Genomic DNA, 25,443 nt, shown 5'->3' with positions numbered 1-25,443 from the left:
AACCTCATAGCCGTAGTCTTTTGAGTTCTTATTGTGTGGAATCATACCTTAGGGTCCAGGCTATAAATGCTAACTAATTACAGGGAACATTCCTTTCACAAACTCACTTAAACCTCTTTAGTTGCTTTATATTTCTAGTATAATCACCATGTCGGTGGTATATAATTCTTTAAATCAGTATGTAATGAATCTGTTTTCCTATTTTTAAAAGTTTCAGCATCATTCAAAATGTACTTTAAAATATAACTAAAAATGTACGATGTTCAACATTTTGGTATACGATTTACTATAAAATATTATATAGATTCTCCAAATTTATATTATGTGCTATCTGCTGTTATTAATCAGAAATGATGGCAAAGCCTGCACATATTACAACAAAAATCTGCAATAGATATGAGTGAAAATTGTCCAATAATAACCTACCGAAATATTAGTAAATCTTTAAAAATACTAACCATTATTTTTCATATGTAAATGTAGCTCAGTATCCGTGTCTTCAGATCTTATTTTTAATTGTGAGAGAGGGCACATTCTTTATTCCTTATCAAGTAAGAGGGCTCTGAGAAAGGAGAAGTACCCTATTGCTATTTATGTTTATCTTTGGCATATTAAAAAGACTGTGGAGTATAAGTTATGATACAAAAACTGTAGCATATTTTGCAAAGAGAAGAATGAAAGTTTGAAAGAGATTGTTGAGATCATAAAATCAGCATGTCAGGAACTGAAAGCTTAAGAATGTAAAATATGAACAAAACAAATCTGTTTAAGATATTTAGAGTTTTCATTAAATTTAATTTTTAAGATTCCTTTCATTCATATTGTGGTTATCTGTATTGGTTATGATAAATTATAAATAAATGGCAACCATCTTACAGATTAAATATAAAAATTCCATGAGTTGGAGGTATGAATATAATACCTTTCTTGAGATAAGTGGTTTCTGTGAGTAAAATAATAGACATTATAGACAGCCATTCATGATAAAAAATGAAACACCTTTCTTGCCAATGACAGATGTAGCCCATTTTCTACCATCCATCAATTAAAACAAATAGAGATGGAGGATGATTTTGTCTCTGAGGAGAAGTAAACTGATATATGATTGTAGTATTTCATCCATGTAATACACAAAATGACAAATTATGACTGTCAGTGTTATCTTGGTCAAATGGGCTTTTATCAGTCCAAAGTATCTTGAGTTAACAGTTAACCCTACATATCTGTAGACATCAACACATAATATTAGAAAACAATGATCGACAATATTTTCTATATATGTGCAATAGGTTAGTTCGCATGTGACTAAATACCTAACTGTAAAGAAAATGTTCCTGAGACATAAGTTTTGAGAAAATATTTCTATAAACATACTATAAAAATGCAGTGTCTGAATGAAGACATTTTTCCCAATGGCATCATTTGTGGAAATGTTCATAATGTCTTAGAAAGTGAGATAATAAAACAACAGTTGTGTTAAATGAATTTATATTGTCTCAATGTTTGTAGTCTACATCATAGTTTTCCTGAAGCATTCCCCTCTGGAATAAAATTTTAAGTAAAAATAAAAATTAACTGGGTTTCAAGGGTGATAAAATTGATTTTTCTTATACAGAATAAAAGAATAAATTTGTTCTTGAAGTTAGATAAAGGAATTCGTAGGCTATATTCTTTTAAAATAATTAGCTTTGGTTTCTTCAAACTGTGGAGTTGTTAAAAAGGAGCACATTTATCTTTGGAGCTTTTGATTTTTTGGTAGATATGATTACTAGTTTTACTTCTTTTAGCAGTTTCAATCTCATTAAGAGACCGAAATCTACCCATCCAAATGGATGAATTTGGTTATATTTGGCTGATTGCCATTCAAATTGTAGGCAGCTAACTTAAACAAAGGGAAGATATGCATACTGTTAACTAGTCACAAATGCAAGTTGAGCTGAGTAAAAGCTGAACATTAAAATGGGTTCTTTGCTACATTTCAGTACCTTTGATGATATTAGGGTGTGTATAACAAAATCATACCAAATATATAACATCATCAGAGAAATTTCCAAATTGTATTATATTGCTAATTCGTCAGTCTTGTTAATTTTCTAAGGACTGGTTTTAAAAGTATACATTAATATTGTACAAAACATTTAAATAAATCAATACTCAAATCAAGTATTTCAAATAAAAGTATTTACCACATGATTTTTATTTTCTCATCATCTTTTCTTGAAACAATAGTTTAAATATTGCATGCTATGCAACTTTGGACTTGAACACAAATGTTTTGTATTTGAATTTTTAATTGGGGAAATTAATATTAACAGATGACAATTTCATTATTCACAAATACAAAGTGGGAAATTTTTTAATAATTGTAAGAAAAAAACAAACTATTCATTTAGGCTTTTAAGACTCCTAGGTGAAATGATTTTATTGATTAATGAGTGACAGAATATTATATATGGTTTAATAGTCTGAAATTGTTGCAAATTCTGACAAATGCACTTTTTTCTTTTTTTGAGAAAATATTTAATATAGATTTGTTTGTAGTGTACATTATATCAACATATAAATGGACATTTTTAAACATCTGATATTTTTCCTGTCAGAAAGTTTATACTAAATATGATCCAGCATGCAGATTTGCCATGTACATTTGATTGTCTATTGAAAGCAATGTATTTATAAAAATGAATCATACTCTTATAACTACTTATGTGGCTTTGTATACAATATATATAACACTGGAATAAATAAATAGCTCTGTAAAATGTTACTTCCTTATATCTCATTTTGAAAAGATTGTAAAATATTCCAAATTATAAATATCAACACGTTGTTGAATGCTTTATTCAGCGTACTGTTGGCATTTTCTTCTTCATGTTTTTAAGTACTCTGCAATCATAAGTATGATACGGCCACTTAAAATGTCAACTGAGTTATCAAAAATTCTGCCAGGCATCCATATGTACATACTTTCACTGGTAATTTAAATAATCGTGAGCTTTAGTCTATAAAAATTACAATCTCAATGGAGAACATAAACATAAGCAAACATGTAAAAAAGAAACACTAATATACTGACAAAAAGATATTAAACAAAATGAAATATTTATTGTATGTATACACAAAGCAAGCAGCATAAGTATGTTCCACCACCAGGATGAAGCAGAACTTGGAATCTTACATTCTGTGGTTTACAGTTTTGCCAGGATAGGAATCAACCTAACTTTTTCGAAGATCCGTATTTGTGAAGTACTTGCACTTTCAAAAGCAAAATGTTATTTTTTGCTGAATGACTGATGACCTTTTTTCAAATTTTACAGTGGGAAGAAATTAGTGGTTTGGATGAGAACTATACCCCGATACGAACATACCAGGTGTGCCAAGTCATGGAGCCCAACCAAAACAACTGGCTGCGGACTAACTGGATTTCTAAAGGCAATGCACAAAGGATTTTTGTAGAATTGAAATTCACCCTGAGGGATTGTAACAGTCTTCCTGGAGTACTGGGAACTTGCAAGGAAACATTTAATTTGTACTATTATGAAACAGACTATGACACTGGCAGGAATATAAGAGAAAACCTCTATGTAAAAATAGACACCATTGCTGCAGATGAAAGTTTTACCCAAGGTGACCTTGGTGAAAGAAAGATGAAGCTTAACACTGAGGTGAGAGAGATTGGACCTTTGTCTAAAAAGGGATTCTATCTTGCCTTTCAGGATGTAGGGGCTTGCATAGCTTTGGTTTCTGTCAAAGTGTACTACAAGAAGTGCTGGTCCATTATTGAGAACTTAGCTATCTTTCCAGATACAGTGACTGGTTCAGAATTTTCCTCTTTAGTCGAGGTTCGAGGGACATGTGTCAGCAGTGCAGAGGAAGAAGCGGAAAACTCCCCCAGGATGCACTGCAGCGCAGAAGGAGAATGGTTAGTGCCCATTGGAAAATGTATCTGCAAAGCGGGCTACCAGCAAAAAGGAGACACCTGTGAACGTAAGTAATGTGTCCTATTAAAACTCTACTTTGCCTTTTTAAATTTCAATATCAGACATTTTAAACATTAATAGTTATTTGAATATGTGAATCTGCTCTGGAGGCTAAGAGGGCTGTGAATAAGAGCTCTAGTGACAGGCAGGGCACAAACGAGTACATTTACAAACTTTTAGAATTATCTTATATAAATACTATAACTTTAATACAAAATTTTCAAATTTCACTTACTAAATCTCTGTGGTTACTTCTGAGAAAGGTGTGTGTGTTTTTTTTGTTTTTTTTTTTTTTTTGGACTAAGTACCAAAATGACCACATTTTTGTGGAAGTGGGCCAAAGTAAAGTTTTAATTATTATAGTACACCAGTTGCATGTTTTGAAACAATCGTGTGAATTAGTAAACCTTTTTCTTCGTTTTATAAAACCGTTTTTTTTCTCTTTCCTAGCCTTATGTGACTAAATATTTAAAACTATGTCAAAAACTATGTCATATGGGCCTTCAAGACTGATAGATATTCTGTTTCTAGGTTTCATGAAAATAAATTATAAAGTTACGTTACTAGTGTCTCTTTTTAACTTATGATATATAAAACATAATACATTAAAAATAACATAATACATTAAAAATAACACATATATCTATATATATTTTTACGCCAGAGCCAGAAACACAGGTTTTATACTTGCAATTCTTAGTTGAGCTAAAGGGGACCACTGATAATAATAACTATTATAACTAATTTTTCTTGATAACTTAGTCTGTGCAGACATCCTCCATTTCCTTTACATATGCTTATTTAATGAGGTAGGTATCATTATCATTTATATTTTACACAATAAAAAAATAGAGGATATCAAGAGTAAATAGCTTGCTTGCATTTACGTTAGTAATATTTGTCTGAGCTTAAATTCAAACTTGAGACATTCTGACTTTAGAGCCTAGGCCACAATATTGCCCTAGTTTTAATCTCAAAGCAAGGAGAATCTTAGGAAATACTGTTTCATGGCTCATAGTGTTTAGGTGCCTCATATACATATATAAATTGGATTACTTCCCCATAAAATTCTCATTCTAGTAGAATATTTTTAAAATTAAATAATTTTAAAAAACATTACACCTGTTCTATACAGTACTGAACCCAGGAGCCACATGTGGCTCTTTAGGTTTCGAAAAATGACTATTCTACATTGAGATGTGCTGTAAGTATAAGTTACACACTGGATTTCAAAGCCGTACTGCAAAAAAAAAAAAAAAAAAAAAAAAGAAAAAAAAGTAACATATGTCCTTAACAATTTTTAAATGTTGATTACATGTGGAAATAATCATATTTTAGATATACTGGGCTAGGTAGAGGATAATATTAAAATTTCAGCTGTTTCTTTTACTCTTTTTTAGTGTGGCTAGAAATTTTAAAATTGCATTTGTGGCTTACATTGTGTTTGCATTGGATATACTTTTCAAATGGAGTAGTAACTGAGCAAATATCTTTTTCCGTTCTATTCAGAGAGTTAAATACTTCATGTGCATGGCTGCTAAGCATGTAAACTGCCTATGGCTCTGCACTCAATTATCATTTTCACCAGAGGTGACTTTGTGAAGTGAACTCTGAGCAAAACAAATGGAGATGATACAGGTTCAGGTCCCATAGGCCAGTTTAGCAGTCTCCTTTTATGCCCCTGAAGGAGTCAAACCTGTCTCCCATTGTCCTCTTTCCCTTTCCCTCACTGGCAGTATTTCTAATTGAGTAGAAAATCCTGCAGTTTCCATATATGTGGAAATCAGAAACTGATGAAGATTTATCCCTGTTTGTAGGCAAAATGCTATTCCACTGGGTAAGTAGAGAAATACTCTCAGTGAACTAATCAATTCAATGAAAGGCAGCGTTCCTATTGACAAGAGGTTAGCAGTTACTTGAAAGTGATGGTGGATTCAGCAGTAACTGTTACAAAAAATTTTAGGATCATTATTGCACTTTAGCTGTGAAAGGAGCAGTTTCAATATTATGCAGATCTTGATTGATATGAAAAAGGAACTTAAAACTTTTACACAATTAAAATGGGAAAAATAATGAAGTAGAAATACATATAAAAGTACACAATTAAATTTATCCGAGAAAAGATAGGAAATGACATTAAAGGCCCTGTGTTTTAAAGGTTTTAAAGAAGATTATGGGTTTTTGTGGCAGTTGTTTCACTTTGTGTAATTTAACTCATTTATTTGTTAAGAAAATGTGATTTCCACATTTATTCATAAGAAAATGTGAACAGGAGCTGTTCGAGTTTTATGCTTCTAATTATAGAATTTAGTAAGAAAAGCAGTCTTAAACCACAGTAAATAGATATATTTATCATGAAAAATAAACCTAAATTTATTTCAAATGAGAAAAATCATCTCATTAAACGTGGTATTATAAAATTACTTACATTCGTCAAATTTAATTGCAAGAATTGAAACATTTTACTACCAAAATTATTGTTACCTGCAAACTATACCAAGGTATTTAAAAATAAAATAAAATTACTCCACTGTCATCTTCATTAATTCTGCTTTTGAATACTTGAAATTAGGTATTAATATTATAGTAACAGTTAATTAAAAAATAAAAATACATGGTTAAAGGAGGCAAGATGCCGCTTTATGGTTTAATCGAAAGAATATGTGTGCGTTGTTGTAAGTCAAGCAAATTGCTTATGACATAACTTTCTTAATTTTTAGCCCTGGTGATGTTGACAAAGGAATTAAATACCTTCTACTTAACCATGGAACTATGTTCACTTGCAAAAACACTTCCCTTCTTGGCATAATTCCAATGCATTGCTGCAAGAGTACTTGCCTCTGGAATCACTCCAGGCTTGCCTTTATAGTATTCTTCCTGTTTCCTTTCAATGATCCTGTTAAGAGTTTGAAAACAAATTCCAGTCCCATATTGAGGAAAACTAATGTGTTTGGGAGAGGATGCTAGTGAGTTCCTAGCCAAATGAGAGTGGTTAGCCACTTAAAGGCAAGTTTATCTGGGCACATTTTGAAGTAGCAGCCCATTGTGATGTTTGCTAGAAGACAATATGAAATATGAATAACTATAAAAAACTGATTGTAGGTTTGATGATGTAAAAGCTTTTCTTCATGACTGAAAAAATAACTCAATTTTGAAAACCAAATGCTTCTCAAGACTAATATGTGGAGAACTTCTGTCCAATTCTCAAACATAGTATTTTTATGAGGACATCTCTTTATATTGATTTAAGAATTTATAATTTCATTTAGTATACTTTTATTGTCATTTTTTTAAAATTTACAAGTTATGTAACAACTTTGATGCAAACTAGCCAATACACTTTCTTAGATAAAAAGTATAGTTATTTTAAAAATTGAGAGATCCTGTTACATTTTACATATGTAAATATTTTGGGAAGACTAATAAAATAAAGCTACTGAAATGTATTTCAATTTTTGTAACTTTTATACAATTTTATTCCATTTAGAAAGTAGAATAGTGCTTGTCAAAGTGTGGATCTGGATATTATAACTTGGATTTGCATAGAGAGTTTGCAGTTTATACTGAACAGTCACATTCATTTTCTCATTTAAACCTCACCACATCACTAAGATGTGGAAAATATTATTATTTTTCTCTCTCTTACAACATATGAAGAAACCGAAGCTCAGAGATATTAATAAGTAACAAAATTGGATAAGAATTCAAAAATCCTGTTTACCAATTGAAGTCTTTTTTCCTCACTCCACTACTTCTCTAAAATTTGTTCTGGACTTTACCCAGTAGATTTTAGTTACTAAAAAACTAATGAAACTTTATGCCATGTAGGGTGACCATATGCCCAATATGCCTGGGATAATTGTTTTTTTAATTAACACTGCTTCTTTTTGCTTTGAAAAGTGTTTTTTCTGATTTGGATGATAATCCTACTTGTAAAAAATTCTTCTCATTTGGAAGTAAAAAATTCAAAGACATAAGATTTACATGCACATATATCAGAATATAGAAATGTGATTTACTTGCATTACTTATATTGCTTAATTTAAATTTTCTGAAAGCAAATATGTAAAATTTTTCTTTCAGATGATTTCATGTAAGGGGGAATTCAAGTAATCATACATTTATAATTTTTATAAGAACTTTTCCTCAGATTTTTAATAGTTTCTATTAATGTTAAGAGGTCTATCATTATTTTAATAATATATAATTTATGACCATATGTATAATTTAACAAATGAAACAATACATTCAATTTTATAGCATTAACAATGTTTAAACTCTGTTTCTTGATCAAAGTTTTTGAAAACTGCCTTTATTTTCGCAGACAAGTAGCATGTAATTTGTACCATGAAATTTTCATAACAAATGAGTCTTTAGTATTTATAGTCATACATATATATATATATATATATATATATATACAGATATACAGAAATGTAAGAAACACCAGTGGGTTAATAGCTCAGATGCGAGAGTCACAGTTTCAAAATGCTGGTTTCACAACTTACTAGGTGCATATAAAGTAGGACAATCTCTCTAAACCTTAATTTCCTTAAGTATAAAATGGGGCTAATAAAAATAGTACCTCCTTCATAGGGTTCTTGTCAGAATTGAATGAAGAAATGTATGTACAAATCCTAAAAATAGCATGTGGGACATAGCAAATAATCAATGAATGCTTATTATTAGTAATAAAGCAAGGAATTTGCTAGGCAAAGAAACCTCATGGTGATGAACAAATGAACATGTATCTCACAGGCCACACATAGTTAAATATCCTTTAAGCAAGTAATTCCACACCCGTTAATTTATCTAAGAAGGCATTTCAATTAAAAAATATTTTACATAACCCCTTTTTTCCACCAGCAGTGTATGCAATTTTAATTATTGAAAATAACCTAAATGTCCAAAGTTAAGGTGTATCACCTTGATTGAACTTAGTCTATTGAATATCAATGATGCTATAAAGGAATTTTGAATTTGTATTAATAATTTTGAATGAAAAAACAAAAATTTGTATAAAATGACATTTAGAATTATGCAAAATATGCATAGGAAAAAGAATAGATGGTAGACTAACAATTAATGTATCCATGTAGTGAGATTCTGGGTGATCTTTTGTTCTGTCTATAATTCAAAACATCTTGAACATTAACTTTTATTTTTGTACACTATAATTTTAAGTTCTAAGTAACCAGGTAGCTTATATAAAGACAACTTGAATTGTGTCTCCAAAATATGGGTTTATTAATTAAGTTTGTTTATAAACACAATGCTCAGGTACTACAGCAGTAGTAAGTGGCAAGTATGGTTTAAATTATATAAAAGGTAGAAGATATTAATAGAAGGCATTCCATAAATACAGCTCATAGATTTTATTCGTTTTTAGTTGTTAATAGATACCTAATCCTATTTTAAGTACTTGCATGTATAAAGTAATTTAACCTTAAAGGGAGGTGTTACTAATTTAGTCTAATAGAATGAGACTATTATTACCCAGTTTAAAAGAGAATAAATACTCTTACTGTAAAAAGTATATGTCTCTCTCTCTCTCTCTCCCTCACTCCCTCTCTGTAAACATGTGTGTATATATATATATGATTATATGTATACATACATACATATATATGGTTATATATCTTATATAAGTTTGTATATACATAAATTCATGAATAAAAACAATGTAAGGAAACTGAAGCATAGTGATTTTGGGTTAAGTACGTATGATCACAGAGTGGTGAACTGCTTTTTAATCAAGCTAGTCTGGCTTCAGAATCCTTATTCCTAACCAATACCCTGGATCATGTCTTTATAGAGGAACATTTTATCTATTGCAAAGTCTTTTATGAACATAAACTTTCTTCAGATCATCTTGAAAGGTGATAGAAATCTGAACATTTTCTTTCACTTATCATAATTTCGAAATATGTGTCTCTACCTTTCCTAACATCCTAAATATTTCACTTGCTTTGTCATTCTCTTTTTGATTCCAGTTCTTTCTTTAGATGGCCATCAGATTGTATTTTGTAAAACACAACATGGTATCATTATTCAGAAAGCGTCAGGATTCTAATTACCTAGAAAAATTATCTGTATTTTAAACTTGCATGTAAATTTCCTCATCTTCACCTTATCTTCTTTTCTAACTTTCAGTCACATTTTTATCACAGTTGAAGCCCCTGCTCCCTCTGCCTGATACTGTTCTCTCACTCTACCTTAAGCATGCCCATAGATATTTCTACGATGTCTCATTATTTAACATTTGGCCTCAACTAAAAAGAAAAAAATTAACAATTATATATCTCACAATTTTCTATTATACTTTAATTATATGCATTCTTGAAGAGGCTTCCCTAGCTTCTTTTTCAAATTCTGATGTTGGTTACTGGCAGTACCATTCTCCTTGTTCTTTATCTTGTTTTTTCCTATGTAGGTACCATATCTTTTCTTATGGTCTCCCTGTTGTAGAAATTCTGCGTTTCCTTAAAATATCAAATTAAATACCATGTATACCCTGTTAGGTGATCTCTCCTTTTTCTTTTTCTTTTTCTTTTTTTTTTTTTCAAGAGATGAGTGTTGCCATGTTGCCCAGGTGGGAGTGCAGTGGCTATTCACAGGTGCAACCGTAGTAGATCATAGCACACTACAGCCTGGCACTCCTGGGCTCAAGTGATCCTCTCTGCCTCCACTCCCAAGTAGCTGGGACTACAGGCACCTGCCACTATGCCTGGCTTCTCTTTTTGAATACTTAAACTTTGCCCTTTCCCTAGGGGAATCATTGCATGCTATCTTATTTTATTCATTGTTTTTTCCTCTTAAAGATTCTATTTTTTAAAACAGCTAAACCTTGTGATTATTTTTTACCTACCCGCCATGATACCTAGCAGTTTCTTACACCACCTTAGCCTTCCAATAAATATTTATGAAATTGCTTAAAGAATTACTCATAAACTACCCACTGGAAAAGCAAATATTTTCTTTCTCTGAATTCATTTAATTCAATGAATTTAAATTAATTTCAATGCAATTAATTTAATTTCTTGTATATGGCTAGTCTGTATGAGTAGTCTTAAACTTTGTGAGGATGGGTGTCCTTAACTACATTCCATTTTCCTCATAGCAAATAACAGGATAAAATGCTAATAATTAGCAAACATAAACAGGACTCTCTTCTGGAGTTGAAGAATTTATTCATGTGAAGATAATATAACTGTTATTTATTGTCACATTCTCATTCTTTCTTACTGTCTTTATGTGTCTTTTCAATTTCTCCCTTTCCCTCCTCTGAGAAAACAAAAGGCATTTCACCCTTGTTATCATTATTTATGTCTTAAGAAACAGAGAGCCTGATAACATTTTCTATATTAAGAAGGCCTTGAAATGTGTTTATATTTATATTATATGGGAAAGCAACTTTTGTTATAAAATTATATTGTTTTGCTTCCAAATTATATATTATAAATATTAGTTTGGGTTGGAAAACAAAAAATAACAGAAAGAAACAAAACATGATAATTATCCCTAAGCTAATATTACCCTATTGTCTCTATAAGTGGGAAATTACATAAATTCCATATTATGTCAAAACGTATTTCTCCTATTTGAGTTATACCTACACATATTACCTTTACAATTTTTTTACGTCCTTCATTAAATTAGTCACGTTCAGAAACTCAAAATACTTGTTTTAAGACATTTTTGGATAGGTAATATACACAGATCTAGAACAAATGTCATCCCTGTGACCCAGTTCCACAGTATATTTTCCCAGGTACAACTATTGTTATTAGTGTCTTGTGTACCTTGCAAAGATAATTGCTCTTACTTTCTTTAAAAACATGGAGAAATGTCATTTTGTTGCTTAAAATTAGAATCATGTCACAATTTCCAGTTAGAACATTGTAGGTTTTATTTGAAATTATACTTCTTTTTACCCATATTTAGTCATCTTTGTTCTCACAATGCATTTAACATGGTACTTATTCAGTAAATAAAGAAGGATAGAAAGAACTGATGAAAGGGGGGAGAACATAAGGAAATATGGAAGGAAATAGGAAATTAATGTGTCTGATTTAGTTTTCTGTGGTTTGTTAGTTTAGTGTGACTTCAGAGTGTTTCTAATTAACCTAGTATTGGGAAGTATATGGTCAATCTTTTATAAATTTCTAGTGGAAGTTTAAATTGGCATCAGTTTCTGGCAGGCAGTGTTATAATACAAATCAATTATGCCTTAAAATTTTGCATTTGATATGATTTTTCTGTGTAATTTGTAGCTATTTTCTGTAAGATAATCACTAATATATGAAATATTCATGATGATATTGTCTATCATTAGTTATTTTGTAGAAATAATAATTTCGTGGGAGAATTTTGACACAGCTATATATTTGATATTTTTCTCTATGTCCATACAAATACGATACATGAATACCAGAGGAAAGATTTCAGAAAATCTTTTTGTTTCGATTTTTCTCACATTTAAATAACTTTAAATTACCTCATCCCCTGCAAAATATCTCACATATTTAGTTTTATGGATGCATGTCTTCATTAGGATATTCATGTAAGTTTAATATGTGAAAAGTAGAAGTTCACATGCACAGATAAGTTTTTATTTTTTAATCTGATAGTAAAACAACTCAATTTAGAATTTAGTTCAAATTAATGAGTTATAGGTGTTATTTTTTGTTTTCTACCCGTGTTACACACTTTGGCTAAAGTTACAGAATCTGTAGGTATATGTTACAATATTAATCTCGAATGATAGCATTTCTCAGGAAGCCAAAGTGATACATCAGCTGAAACAAATGTGCATTATTTTTCTTAGATTCTGTGATTTTGTTAAGAGTTATGGAAGGTTTATTACTTAATTTACTTTGTTTAGTGTCAATAAATGACACAAGAACAAAGAAACCCAGGGAAAATGCACTCTGGGATGTAATAGTTTAGAATTTTTTTAATGGTTATATTTTTTATGGATTTTGAATTTTTTCATGTTATTTAGTCATTTAAGTTATTTACTGCTGATGATTATGTTATCTCTTGCTCCTGATGTATTAGAAAATCAGGGGGCTTTGAAAGGACACATACTGTGTTTAATATTTTGTTTCATGTGTCACCCAGTTAACACCTACTTTAGCCCCTGGCCTGTGGTGGTGGTAGCCTCAGACTTACCCTGAACCCATTGACACTGAATTACAACCTTATATAGAAAACCTAGATCTGGAGAAGAGATCACTGTGATGCTTTTATGAATAAAGCATAATATCAATCTGATACAATATTAACTACATATCATACATTTATCATTTTTAAGTTGAATGATTCAACAATCTATTACATTAGTATAACCTAGTCTACTTTTTTAAGAAATCATTCTTGGTAGGCACAGCGGCTGGTGCCTGTAATCCCAGCAGTTTGGGAGGCTAAGGTAGGAGGATTGCTTGAGGCCAGACGTTTGAGACCAGCCTGAGCAACATAGTGAGACCCCAGCTCTCCAAAAATTGGAAAAGTTATTCAGGTGTAGTGGTGTGTGTCTGTAGTCTTAGCTACTCAGGAGGCTGAGTCGGGAGGATTACTCAAACCCAGGAGGTTGAGGTCACAGTGAGCAGTGAGTGACAATGGTACCACTGCATCCCAGCCAGGGTGACAGTTAGACCTTGTTTCTAAACAAAACAAACACAAAAGCAGGGAAGGAATCATTATTTCTAAAAGAGAGTTGGACCAGAAGAGGGACTAGGGGTGAATAGATAGGTATGGAGGGATAGAATACATCTAAAAAAACACTTGTATATGTGGAGTTGCTTGATAAAATAAAAGCTTATTCTGAGAAAAATAAATGGAAGATTAGTACATTCACTGTACAATTCTATATTTCCAGTGATTTATATGTTCCCTGTTTATTTTAATAGTAGTTCACTATCATTATTTGCTAAACTAGTTCCCATATAGAAAATAATACCAAATGGCATTAGCTTACTTAATGACATTAACCTAATACATAGGTTAAATAAACCTAATGGATTTTTAAAATGTTTCATAATATCTTCTACATTTATCCCAGTAAAATAAGTGACTTGTATTATATAATGTCCCTATTTTAGTTGACATTTTCCTATAAAGTACTTTTATCCTTGAAGAGAGATGTGCGGTAGGATATGCCCCTCACCTACTCAAATATGAAACACTCTATAACACAAAAGTTCTTTGGGCATTCTTGTACTCCTTTAGGGCATAATATCTTTCAAGACAATTAATATTACAAATTCTTCAAGTTTGAGTGTGCCTTAAAGATCATCAAAGATAAAATAGAGGGTTTTTTTTAGTCTTTTTATTTTTAAATAAATGGGACAACTAAAATCCTCATTTATACTTCTAACAGTTCATTAATGACAGATTCAAAAGTAAGTCACATCTTACTCTTTCCAGTTTCTTTTCTCCTTTGCCAGTACACACACATAATACATATACACAAACACACAACCACAGATATCCAAAAGCACGCATATATATAATCATATATGTATGTGCATGCGCACGCGCACACACACACACACACACACACACACACACACACACAGACACAGAGCCAATAAGAGGGAAAAACATAAGCCAACATAGTGGAACAAGAAAACAAAATATCTTCTTGAATCATTTTTAGATTTCCAAATTTCTATGCATTAATTCCTTAATTTGGGAGTACTGAATAGTTGAGATTTCTTCTCTATGGAAATCTCAATTTACAATTAAAAAGAGGCTAAAAATTCCTGTAGAATATTATTGAATTATTTCACATTTTAAAAATAATAAAATAAAGCTACTTCAATAACATCTGTAAATATTGCTTCACAGAACAACAAAGGTGTAAACAAACTTCTTTATTTTCAAGTAGATATTTAGGTTTTCTTTATCATATGGAATAATTGAAGGCTATTTATGTCTGGGAAGGGAAGAGAAAGTAAATGTCACTTTTTATATACCTCTGAATTTCTGTGGTATTTAGAACAAAAGAATACAAATTTTAGCAATTAATGATTAGGAAATGTGTTTTAAAATGAGAACAGTGGGCACCTCTTACATGATCAGAAACTGAAGATTTGCGCAGGAGCAGAAGTTTCGCTGTTTTACCATGGGATTTCTGACCAGATCTCCTCTGAGAAACCTTTAAACTTTAACCTCTCTGCCCTTGCAAGGGAAAAGGGGCAATCACCCTTCTGCGAAATCTATTTCTCAAAACTGACTTTTAAAATTAACACATGTTAAGCTTAGACATTCAGGCTGTGAGCTGGAACTGGGAAAACATGTAGCTCAAGAGTTATGTTGAGACAGTGTTTTAGTTTGCAAAATAAACCTGACAGGAAATTTTAAAGTTCACTATTTAGCACATGTTCTTTACTGTGTCTGATGTTTATTCTGCACAAACATTATATACAGGAGAACTGTGTTTTTCAGAGCCGAACATAACAATTGGATCATTTCCCTCCTTTGTAAATTTTTCCAATCAGACAATTACTACTCCAAATTCAAACAGCTCTCTTGTTGATTTTCATGATTATTTACTAGGCCATCACTGTGTATGTATTCATCCTGTAATATGCCTCATCCTTCATTATAATAAAGTGTATCTTCTTTTCAATCCGTGTTCCATCTGATTTCTTTTTTTTCCTTCTCCATCTTCTCTTACAGTGTTTTAGACACTGGCATTAGATGTTCATTTATCTTTGAGAAAATTCTACACTATTCCTTTAATGGAAAGATAAATAGTAATTTCAAAATAAAAATTACAAATCATATGGTATGGCAAATTTTCATAATTTGAATTCTGGCCTCTTTTATAGAGCTAAGAAAATAAATCACACTTTGATCAATGCTGAAGGTTATAGTCTCTTTTGTAACATTTGGACGGTGACTTGTATAATTCCAGAATTACCACTCTCAATCAATACCGTAAAGGAACTCAGCCAAGACATTTATAAGAGTACTTAATCAGTTAAAGTTCTTAATCTTTATTTTTTTTAAAAGCTGAAGTAGTTCTGTTATGGTGTGTTTCAATTTGAGAAAGAGAAATGGAGACCAATAACAAATAAGAATATAAAAATAATATATAGAAATAGTTTTTGCTGTCAGGAAGACAGATTAAGGGTGAAGAGGTAAGAGGGAACAAGGTTAGAATACTGACACAACTTGTTCTGATATTTAGTTTTTAAGGATTTTCTGTCATTATATACTCTGTTGCAGAGACAGAAACTACATGTTAGATCTGTAAAAGAGCATACATATTCAGGAATCTGTTAATACAACTCATTTAAGCTTGTATGTTACAAGCTGGGACAAGGTTGACTAGAAAAACAAAATACTGATACATACCAGAGTTCACATTAAGCACACTTTTTTTATTGCAGCCACTTTCTTTTTCTTCCTTTTTTAAAAACCACTTTCTAATGTATAATATGAAAGAAAATAACAAAACCAAGTCTGCTTTTGAATATAGGGTAATTTACACAGAAAACAATGTACATTATATTCATATAAACCTAAAGGGCATGGTTATTATTCATTAATGTCAATAGATAACTGAGTGTCACTTGCCAGTCAGACTGGAATCTGATGGAATGTTGACATTGATTGATGGACGTACTCGTGAGAATATTCATAGGTAGACTGCTTAGGTCAGTTGAACAGATAACACTATCCTGGACCCAACTTTGGGGGTGATAAATCTTGCTATTTTTCTTTATTCTTAAAAAACATTGCATGTTCTTCAGAATTCATATAATTAAGATTAATTTAGAGTTTTAGGACCATATTTATCAAATAAGAGTAATGATTGATTTGATTTAAAGAAAAACTGGGTTCCTGGTGCTTCTGGCTCCCATATTGGAGGAAGAATTTTGATTTTGTTTACTCTGTTTTATAGAAAGAAAATTCCAAGTAAAAATTGATAATTACTTTTCATATACATATTTGAATTTATTGGAACTTTTCTTGAAAAACTATTTACTTGAGAGAATAAAAATTGAGCATCATGGATGCACACCCTATATGATATTAAAAATAGAAGGAAACTGTTCTTACAAGTGTTGGTATTGTATTTTTTTAATGAGCTTCTCCACCTTAGTAAGTATACTTATTTTAATGATTGTGGTTAGTGATACATCTAGAACAAAGCTTTTGGCTGAAGAAATTTTAATTGATAGTTGTTTTCAACTATAATTTGATAATGTTCTCAATTTTAATGAAAACAGTAACACTAAAAATAATATTCAGAATATTCAGAATATTTTAATTAAGCTAATTAATAGATTCTATTTCAGAATCATGTAATATATTATCATATTTTTCTCTACAGTCTAACAAAAGGGTTAACATGGTTAGAATTAGTAATTCTTCATTTTTAGTGAAATATTTTATTTTTAATTTCCCCATTTGTACTGGGGATTGTCATATTTATATTTATGTTGTGTACATTTATTGGCTAACTCTGAAATTCCAGATGTGCAAATATATTAAGTTATATTTTGTATGGAATAATTTTGATAGCTATATATTGTAGTATTTTAGAGCTGAGTTACAAATCTGTATGTTTCATAATAGTCATTTTTCCTAAAATGTGTTACATGTAAATCTATTTGTAAAAACATTTTATCATTTTAGCATATGCATTTTTGAAAAGTGGAATTTGAGGTTATGTAATTTCTTTAACATTCAAGTATCAATAACAAATCTCGAACATATTAAAAGAGCTCACAGTCAGGATCTCAAGCAGCATGTAATTTATTATATCGTTATAGCATCTTTGTTAGGTATTAAATATTTTTATATGCTTTTTGTCAGGGTAGGATCTATATCACAGTTTCAGCCACTAGTAAAAAGCAAAATATATTTCTGAAAATTATGTAGAATTTTTTTCAGGTATGTACATTTTAAAATATGGTTGTCAGTCACTGTTTATATAAAATGACTAGAAAACTACATTTTTTCTACCTACTGAATAGTTCTGTATAATTATTGTTTACACATTAGTCATCAAAATGGCATGAGATTTTGATTTTTCACCTAGAAATATGCTGTGAGATTATCCAAGGTTAATTTCGACAGATAAATGACATGTCACTTTCATTAAAATGACATTGGGAAACTGAGATAAATAGTTTAGCATTTTCTGTGCTGACATGATGTTTGCCTGTCTGATTGCATCCTTTCCAATAGACAGCAGAGACACAATTACAAAAAAAGACATCTGTGCCAAGGTTTAGCTAGCCAAAAAGGGCATGCTCTTGTGTTTAAAAAGGTAGGGAATCCAATCGATGAAAACGTCTGGACCTGTTAGCACCAATAAAACTGAAGGCCACTGGGAAGCTCAGAGAGGGTCTTTGTTGTAGAGATAGAAAGAGACCCAAACTATGACACTTTCAGAGGAGAAGGGTCAGCAAGGAAGATCATTCATCTTCTTCAGTGGCAGCTTTCTGTCAGATTCTAACCCTGTTCAGTGGAGGAACTAAGCCTCTTCTGTTGACACCAACCAATTCTCAGCCAAGTGTAAATGAAGCTAATATTCACTGACCTTATGCATAGCAAATGAAGCCCTATGTGTCATTTGAGAAATAATGTTATCTGACACTTCAAAAAGTGAGTGATGGACAGGTGTGTGTGTGTGTGTGTGTGTGTGTGTGTGTGTGTGTGTGTGTGAAATAAGTAAAGATACATCCTTATCCACTTCATATTTTTAGTTGACTTTCACAATAACCACAGTTTTACCATTTTGACAGAAATTTAAGTTTGTATTATTTTCGTTTACATGTCATGACATTTTACATGCAGAGCCTGACTGTGCTGCAGAACAAGCTCGTTTGGCTTTCTTCTGTCTCTAAATGCAGTGCCTAGTTACAGAAAGAGAAGATTCAGTTTCTACTAATAAAAGCTGTCAATTTCCAAGACAATGCTGAGTTACTGGTTCACACTCAAAACATAATGAAGGAATGTATACATCTTTCACATTATTAAAACATATATTGGTCTTGTTAGAGATCAAGTCAAAAAGGCTTTTTTTTTAACCATTTTTAAAGCATTGTCTAATTTCTGTAACCATTTTTAAAGCATTGTCCTTTTCTTTTTAGTTAGTAATTCTGTTAAAATCTAATAATCTTTCTTAGTCTTTAAATCAAGATTTTTATGTTTTGCTTACTAAGGATTGTATTTTAAATTGCATATTACACATTTCTCGTTTGGAAGGGTTTTCCATAGTACTGTAAAAAAGTTCTCACAAAAAATAAAGTTTAAAATATGCCAGTAATAAGAAAAATGCTGTACATCAAAAATATTAAGTATTTGCTGTATTTTGTAAGTAAAATATTAATATTAGCAGAAATGAAAAATAGTGATAAAAATTAAATAATTTTAAAGAATGTTTGGAATTTAAGGATTTGGGGAAAAGATAGGTTAAAGCATAGCATTGGATTTTCTGAGTTTCACGGAAGGTGATTATCTGATATGGTAGATTTCCTGAGAATCATCAGGACAGATCTGCATCTAATTGACATCAATCATGTTTGAACTGAAAATAAACAGTTGTAAAATTTTTGGAATCTGTGGATTGATTTTTGTTCACCTCATCAGTCTTGTTTATTTGTGCTTATTAAAGAAGTGAACTTGTTTTTTGTTCCACCAAACTTAAAAAGACAGCATCTCATCAGTAAGATATTCTCTTCTTAGTTCATTTTTGACAAGTAACTAAAATCAGATGAGATCATACATAGTTTCCTCCTGGCATTATTCCTGAACCTAATCATACAGACACTAAACATGTGTTTAGTCAATTCTTCTTATTTTCCTCCCACATTTTTGTTAATGTAAGCACCTTTCTAAGCAAAGTGGTGCGCAAAGACCACAGAGAAATTATCTGTGTTGACAGTAACTTCACTGAGTTCTGACTTTACTCTCTCTCTCATCAATTGTTTATCCTCAGTAGGATTTAGTTATGATATATATATATGTGTATATATATATATATATATATATATGGTGCATATTTGAGTTGTTGCTTTTTTAATAAAAGATATGCAATATCTGCTCACACAGCTACTAAATTCAGCCAATGAAGCCATTATTTTTGAAGTAGTACCATAACAAAAATAACTTAAGAAGTTTTGTTATTGTTAGTAGTGGTAATGGTGGTTGTGGTGGTGGATTAAATTGAGTTAATTTTCAAATCTTTAGAATTGCAATAGTTTGTCTAAAAAGTCAAGATAAATCCGATGGACACAATTACATGCAAACACATACACTCAGAAATGACAGGACCCTCTTATTATGGAGATAATTTTGTATAAGTGATCTACACAGTCTAGTTTAACTCTACTCGTAAAAATTTATGAAAAAGCTGTCCAGAGTACAGATATAATTTGTTGTGCATTTTTTACATTAATTTGTGATGGATTTTTTTTTCAGAAACCTCATTCAAAGAGTTTCCATAAAAGAGGGGAAAATATGATTTGGCTAAAAGGCAATGGATCTGGCTTCATGGAATCACTGGTTAATGGATTTAGCCAGGTGTTTGAATCTAAATTGAAAGGGCCAATTGTACTTTATGATCTGCAGAAGTCATATTAGATTAGTAACACTGAGGTTTAGAAAGCAAAGTGGCATTTCATGCTGCTGTCAAGTAAATTTCTACCCCTTTGTCCTGGGAGCTTAGAGATTTCAGTCTAGTTCAGTCCTAGCCCAATATAGGGTTTTAAAAAATATGTTAATCAGTGTATTTGGAATCATAAAGTCTTCTGTTAACTTTCTAAGATTATTCTTTATTGAATCATTTGAACCAGTGATATCATCTCACTGGACCTCTTAGTTTAATCTGAGAGGCATTTTTTTTGGATGGAAACTTCTAAGACTAAAAGGGTACTAAATATATTTCATATACTAATTTAACAATCATTGATTGAGCTACATCACTCAAGATTATTTAGGTACTATATTTACATATGATACTGATTTATATTTCAGATATTTATTAGCCAAACAATTCCTAAAGTCACTAGGATTCCTAGGTTCTGGAAAGTTACCATAGCTGAGGGCTATGGTTTGAGAAAAAGATGCCAATAGAGGGTTATTAAAGATGCCTAAACAATTCACATCACTTCAACATGAATTGTGGTTTGTTAGAACAGGTCTTAAAAAGAGTTTCAGAAATCCTTAAATGCAGTCAGACTGTAGAATCGAAGCACCCTTATTCAAAGTTGATTGCAATTACAGCCACATATTATTATTTAATGAAATGAGATTTTTTTCTTAAACTAGTATTAGTTTCATGATCCTGTGAAAAGTAAGATATTGCTATAATTTATTTAATAAATAAGTTTATGTAAATGTTAGTTATTCCGAATAAAGAATTTCTGTTTCTATTCATTTTCAAAGAAATATTGAAAAATATTTAAGAAAATTGATTATCGATTTTATATTTTATGTTTTTATAAAGTCCTTGTCTGAAAAATATATCAAAATAGACATTACGCATATTGCTTTTAAATAATAAATGGTGTTTTATTATTTAATGGATAGGTTTGACATGCATACATTTTTCAATATGAAATAAATTATTTTGCATTTAAGCCATTAAAATCAACCTATTCTTTGGTAGCAATTTTCTATGCTGTGTTAAAGACTGCAAAATGTTACTTTGTATCTTTAAGGAATTACTTGTAGAAAAATAAGGTAAATGCATAGTATGCACTTTCAAATGCATTTTATTTTTTTCTATTTAAAAATGTATTAAAAATTTGATAAGATGTTTGTCATATAATCAGTTAGAGAATCATCAGGTGAATAGTGACATCTGTAACTGAGAGCCATGGAATTTGCCGTTTTTTTTCTTTTGTGTCAATCTGGAGGGAAAAATAAATCAGTAGTTCTATACCTGGTTTGACATTTCCCACCTTTTCCTATTGAGGCAGCCAGGCGAAAGCAGTCAGGACAACTGAAAAGGTAACCATTCCTTTGAGGGCATGGTTGATTTTGCTCCTGATTCTTACTGTGCTATAAGGGTCAAGCATATCTGGAAAGGCTTGATCTGTGTTTCCTGTCAGGAAAAGTGGGTGATTTTCACTTTCTACGCCTGCAGATCTCTGGAGTTACGTGTACATTGGAGTTTACTCTGCACTGCTTTGTCAGCATAGCTGTGGCTTTCTTCAGCAGTTGTGAAAGAATCCTGAGATGGAAGGAATTGGGTGTAAAAATTGCGTTCTTCTGTAGAGCAGGGGAATGTACTGTATAATTTTTTACAAATTTAGATTGTGCCATATGATTTAAAAAATTTAGATTATGCTATTTTATTTAAGGAAATTGAGTCTAACGCTGTCTGATATGCTCCAAAGAATTAACACTATAATGAGTCAAAAACCAACTACAACTCAGAGTTTATATTTTTAGTTTTATTTTTTTAATCTCGTAAACCATGAAGAGTTTAATTTTTATTCTATTTTTAAGTAGTTGGAAGGTAAATTAGGAAGCAATAGGTTAGAAAGTGGAGTATTTTTTTTTCTGTTGCCTGTGTCTTTTAGCTAGTTAACTAATTAACTAACCAACTTCCCCTTCCTCTATTTCTCCCTCTCATCCTTCCACCTTTCCGTCTGTCATTTGTATTCATAAATATAATAGAGTTCGTAAACATATAGATATATTCATAAATAGATAATTTTCTCAGGTCAAGAAGTTCTGTAGTAAATCCTTTTCTTAACTGTAACTTTTCTTTGTGACTGGAGGAATAGTTTTTTAGTTTGGCCATGTTCAGGCTCCTTGCCTTGGTCCTTCTCTGTCCTTTTCTATGGAAGCATAAACGTCCACATGAGAAGAGGTTATGTTCATATACAAGAACAATTTGTTCTAGGTAATACCATATAATTATGTTTCAAAATTTGAATGTTGGGGAGTATTTTCCAGTTTTCTTTTCCTCTCTTGCCAGTTGTCTCTTTTGGTTTGTTTCTTAGATGGTGATATCATATTAGTAGTTTCTCAAGGAAAGATGCCACAGAAGTTTCCATTTCCACTTTTATTCCTATAATGACCTCTCTTGCTTCCAAGGTATAGTTTCATCTTTCAGAACCTCCATGAATCTCTGGAGAGGTAGCACCTAGTAGAAAATTCTGAAGGGATTGTACTTTTCAGAGTACACTGATAACAAGGCTGCAAGGATTATTAGACTAGATTTAAATACTTGTTGGCAATTTAAATTGTTACCAAAATTTAATGCGTTTTAATGAGGGAAAATGATTAAACTGACAGGAATATAATACATTGGGGGATTAGGAATTCTGCAGTGCTGCATGGAGAGTAGATCAAACACAACAAAAATATTGGCATTGACGAGAATTCAGTACTAAAAAGACTGTCGGGAAAAATGTTTGGAATATAAAACCAATTCAATTTAGTTCAGTAAACATTTCTTGAGTGCTTTTTGTTTACAGATTAACTGTGATAAATTTTGGAGAGAGAGATAAACCTGCATGAGTTTGTAGGTTGCCAAAAATACTTAAAACTAATAATGTTAACAATCCAGCAATGCGTTTTCAACTCCATTTGAGAAATTAAATTTTGTTTTATTTATTTCCTTTAAAAATGCCAAAGTAACAGGAAAATAGAAAGAATAGTATAATGAACACCCTAATGGTCTTCAGACTCTCTAATTGTTAAAATTTTTCTACATTTATATCCCCACTCCCCCCAACCCTGTGTGTGTATAAACTTTTTTTTTTTTGTCCTGGCTGAACCATTTGAAAGTAAGTTATAGGCATCATGACAGTTAATGCCTAAAGACTCTAGCATATGTTCTCAAAATGAAGATGTTCTCTTACATAAACACAATGCCATATTTAAAATCCAGGAAATTTAATATTTATTTTAAAATTTATCTTCATGTGTAGTTTCTATGTAATTAATATGCCAGTTTCTGACCTACTTCAAATTGCCTTTTTTATAGCTGATTTTTTTTCATGATTCAGTTAAGTATTTCATATTTGTTTTGTTGACATAATTTTTTTCTTCTCTTTTAATTTGAAACTTTCATTCACCTTTTTTTCTCACTTTACTGATTTTTTTTTTTTTTTTGAGAATCCAGACCAGTTACCTCTTAGAATATTCCACATTGTAGATTTTCTTATTTCTTTAAATGTTAGATTGAAGTTGAATTTTGGGGCAAGGATACACTATAGTTGATGTGTTTTACTTTCCATTGCGTGACAGCATGCTGCTTTGTCTCCTTATTTCTGATGTTAAAGTTTAGTGATTTTGTTAAACCAGAACCCTGTATTATAAATTTATGAATTTCAGTGATACTTGGGGACACAGAAATTTTCCAATTCCCTGACAATCTTTTACAAACTGCTTTATCATTAAGATGTCAACTAGAATCATTTGTTACATTGATAGTTACAAACTGTTCATTTTCTGTATTTTATTCCTTCTATATTTATTGTTTTATTCTGTAAGAAAGTTTTTTCTTTCTCTAGTCCCAGCTTCTTGTTGTTATTGTTGAATAGTGCTGTGGACTCAGATTCCAATATCACTTTTTAAGAAAACTTTCACCTTTTTAATTTCTAGTTGAAGAAGGGTGAAATTAAATATTCATTTACTTTTGTGACAGTTCATAATTTTTAAGATTGAAATTATGACTAATTTATTCCAACCTTTGTTTTAGTTTTACTTGCTTATTTTTCCTCTGACAAGGATTTAATGATACTTTACTTTTATGCATCTTTTGTAATGAGTTAATAAGTACTCCATTTTCAGGAGACTTTCTGAGACATATTTCAGGTTAGATTTACAGCATAACCCTATTAAAGTAAGTAAATAATTATCAAGAATATTTCTTCTAGACAAGAGATAGACAGAGGTGCCAGTCCAGAATCCACCACGTGATTAGCTGTGTGAAAGGGAAAGCTATTTATTCTCTCAAGACCTTTGTCTCCTACTTTCAAAGTGGGAAATATTAGCAGTATCTATTTCAAGAGGTTGTGTAGGGAACAAGTGATGTAGTATACACAAAGTACTAGCAAATAGAAAATGGACAATAAATATGCATAAAAATGAGATGATGCTTGTAAAGCATTTAACACACTGTCTAACTCGTGGTAGGATATCAATAAATGTTAGCTGCAATTGTTATTCTAAGAATTGCTTTCTGGATTTGTATTTTGGTAAATGTGGCTGGAAATGATCCAGAAATCTTATTGATTCTCTCTCCAAATGCCTCCCAAATCTATTCTGTCAATTTCTGCACATCCTACTGCACTATTTTGGTTTAAGTCTGTGTCTTATCTATCTTACAGAGTATCAGTAGCCTTCTAATTTATTTGTGTGCATTTGATTTTGCTCCCTTCATTATTTTTTCTACTCAGTCTCTAGAGTCATTTTTTAAATTGCAAATTCAATCATGTTATGATTTTCTTTAAAATATATCATTTCCTCCCATAAT

General features: G+C 31.0%; 1 protein-coding gene across 2 annotated transcripts in view; it reads left to right on the top strand.

The window, feature by feature from the left end:
• EPHA7 (EPH receptor A7) overlaps window positions 1–25,443 on the top strand; it is a 181,230-nt gene that overhangs the window by 5,084 nt on the left and 150,703 nt on the right. For both annotated transcript variants that reach the window (XM_030809475.1, XM_030809476.1), the window contains exon 3: window positions 3,318–3,987. In XM_030809475.1, the coding sequence (XP_030665335.1) occupies window positions 3,318–3,987 (670 nt within the window). The remainder of the gene's footprint in view (window positions 1–3,317; window positions 3,988–25,443) is intronic.

Source organism: Nomascus leucogenys, chromosome 3, assembly GCF_006542625.1.
Source record: "Nomascus leucogenys isolate Asia chromosome 3, Asia_NLE_v1, whole genome shotgun sequence".
Lineage (NCBI taxonomy): Eukaryota > Metazoa > Chordata > Mammalia > Primates > Hylobatidae > Nomascus > Nomascus leucogenys.
This window is presented reverse-complemented; position numbering and strand designations above follow the sequence as displayed.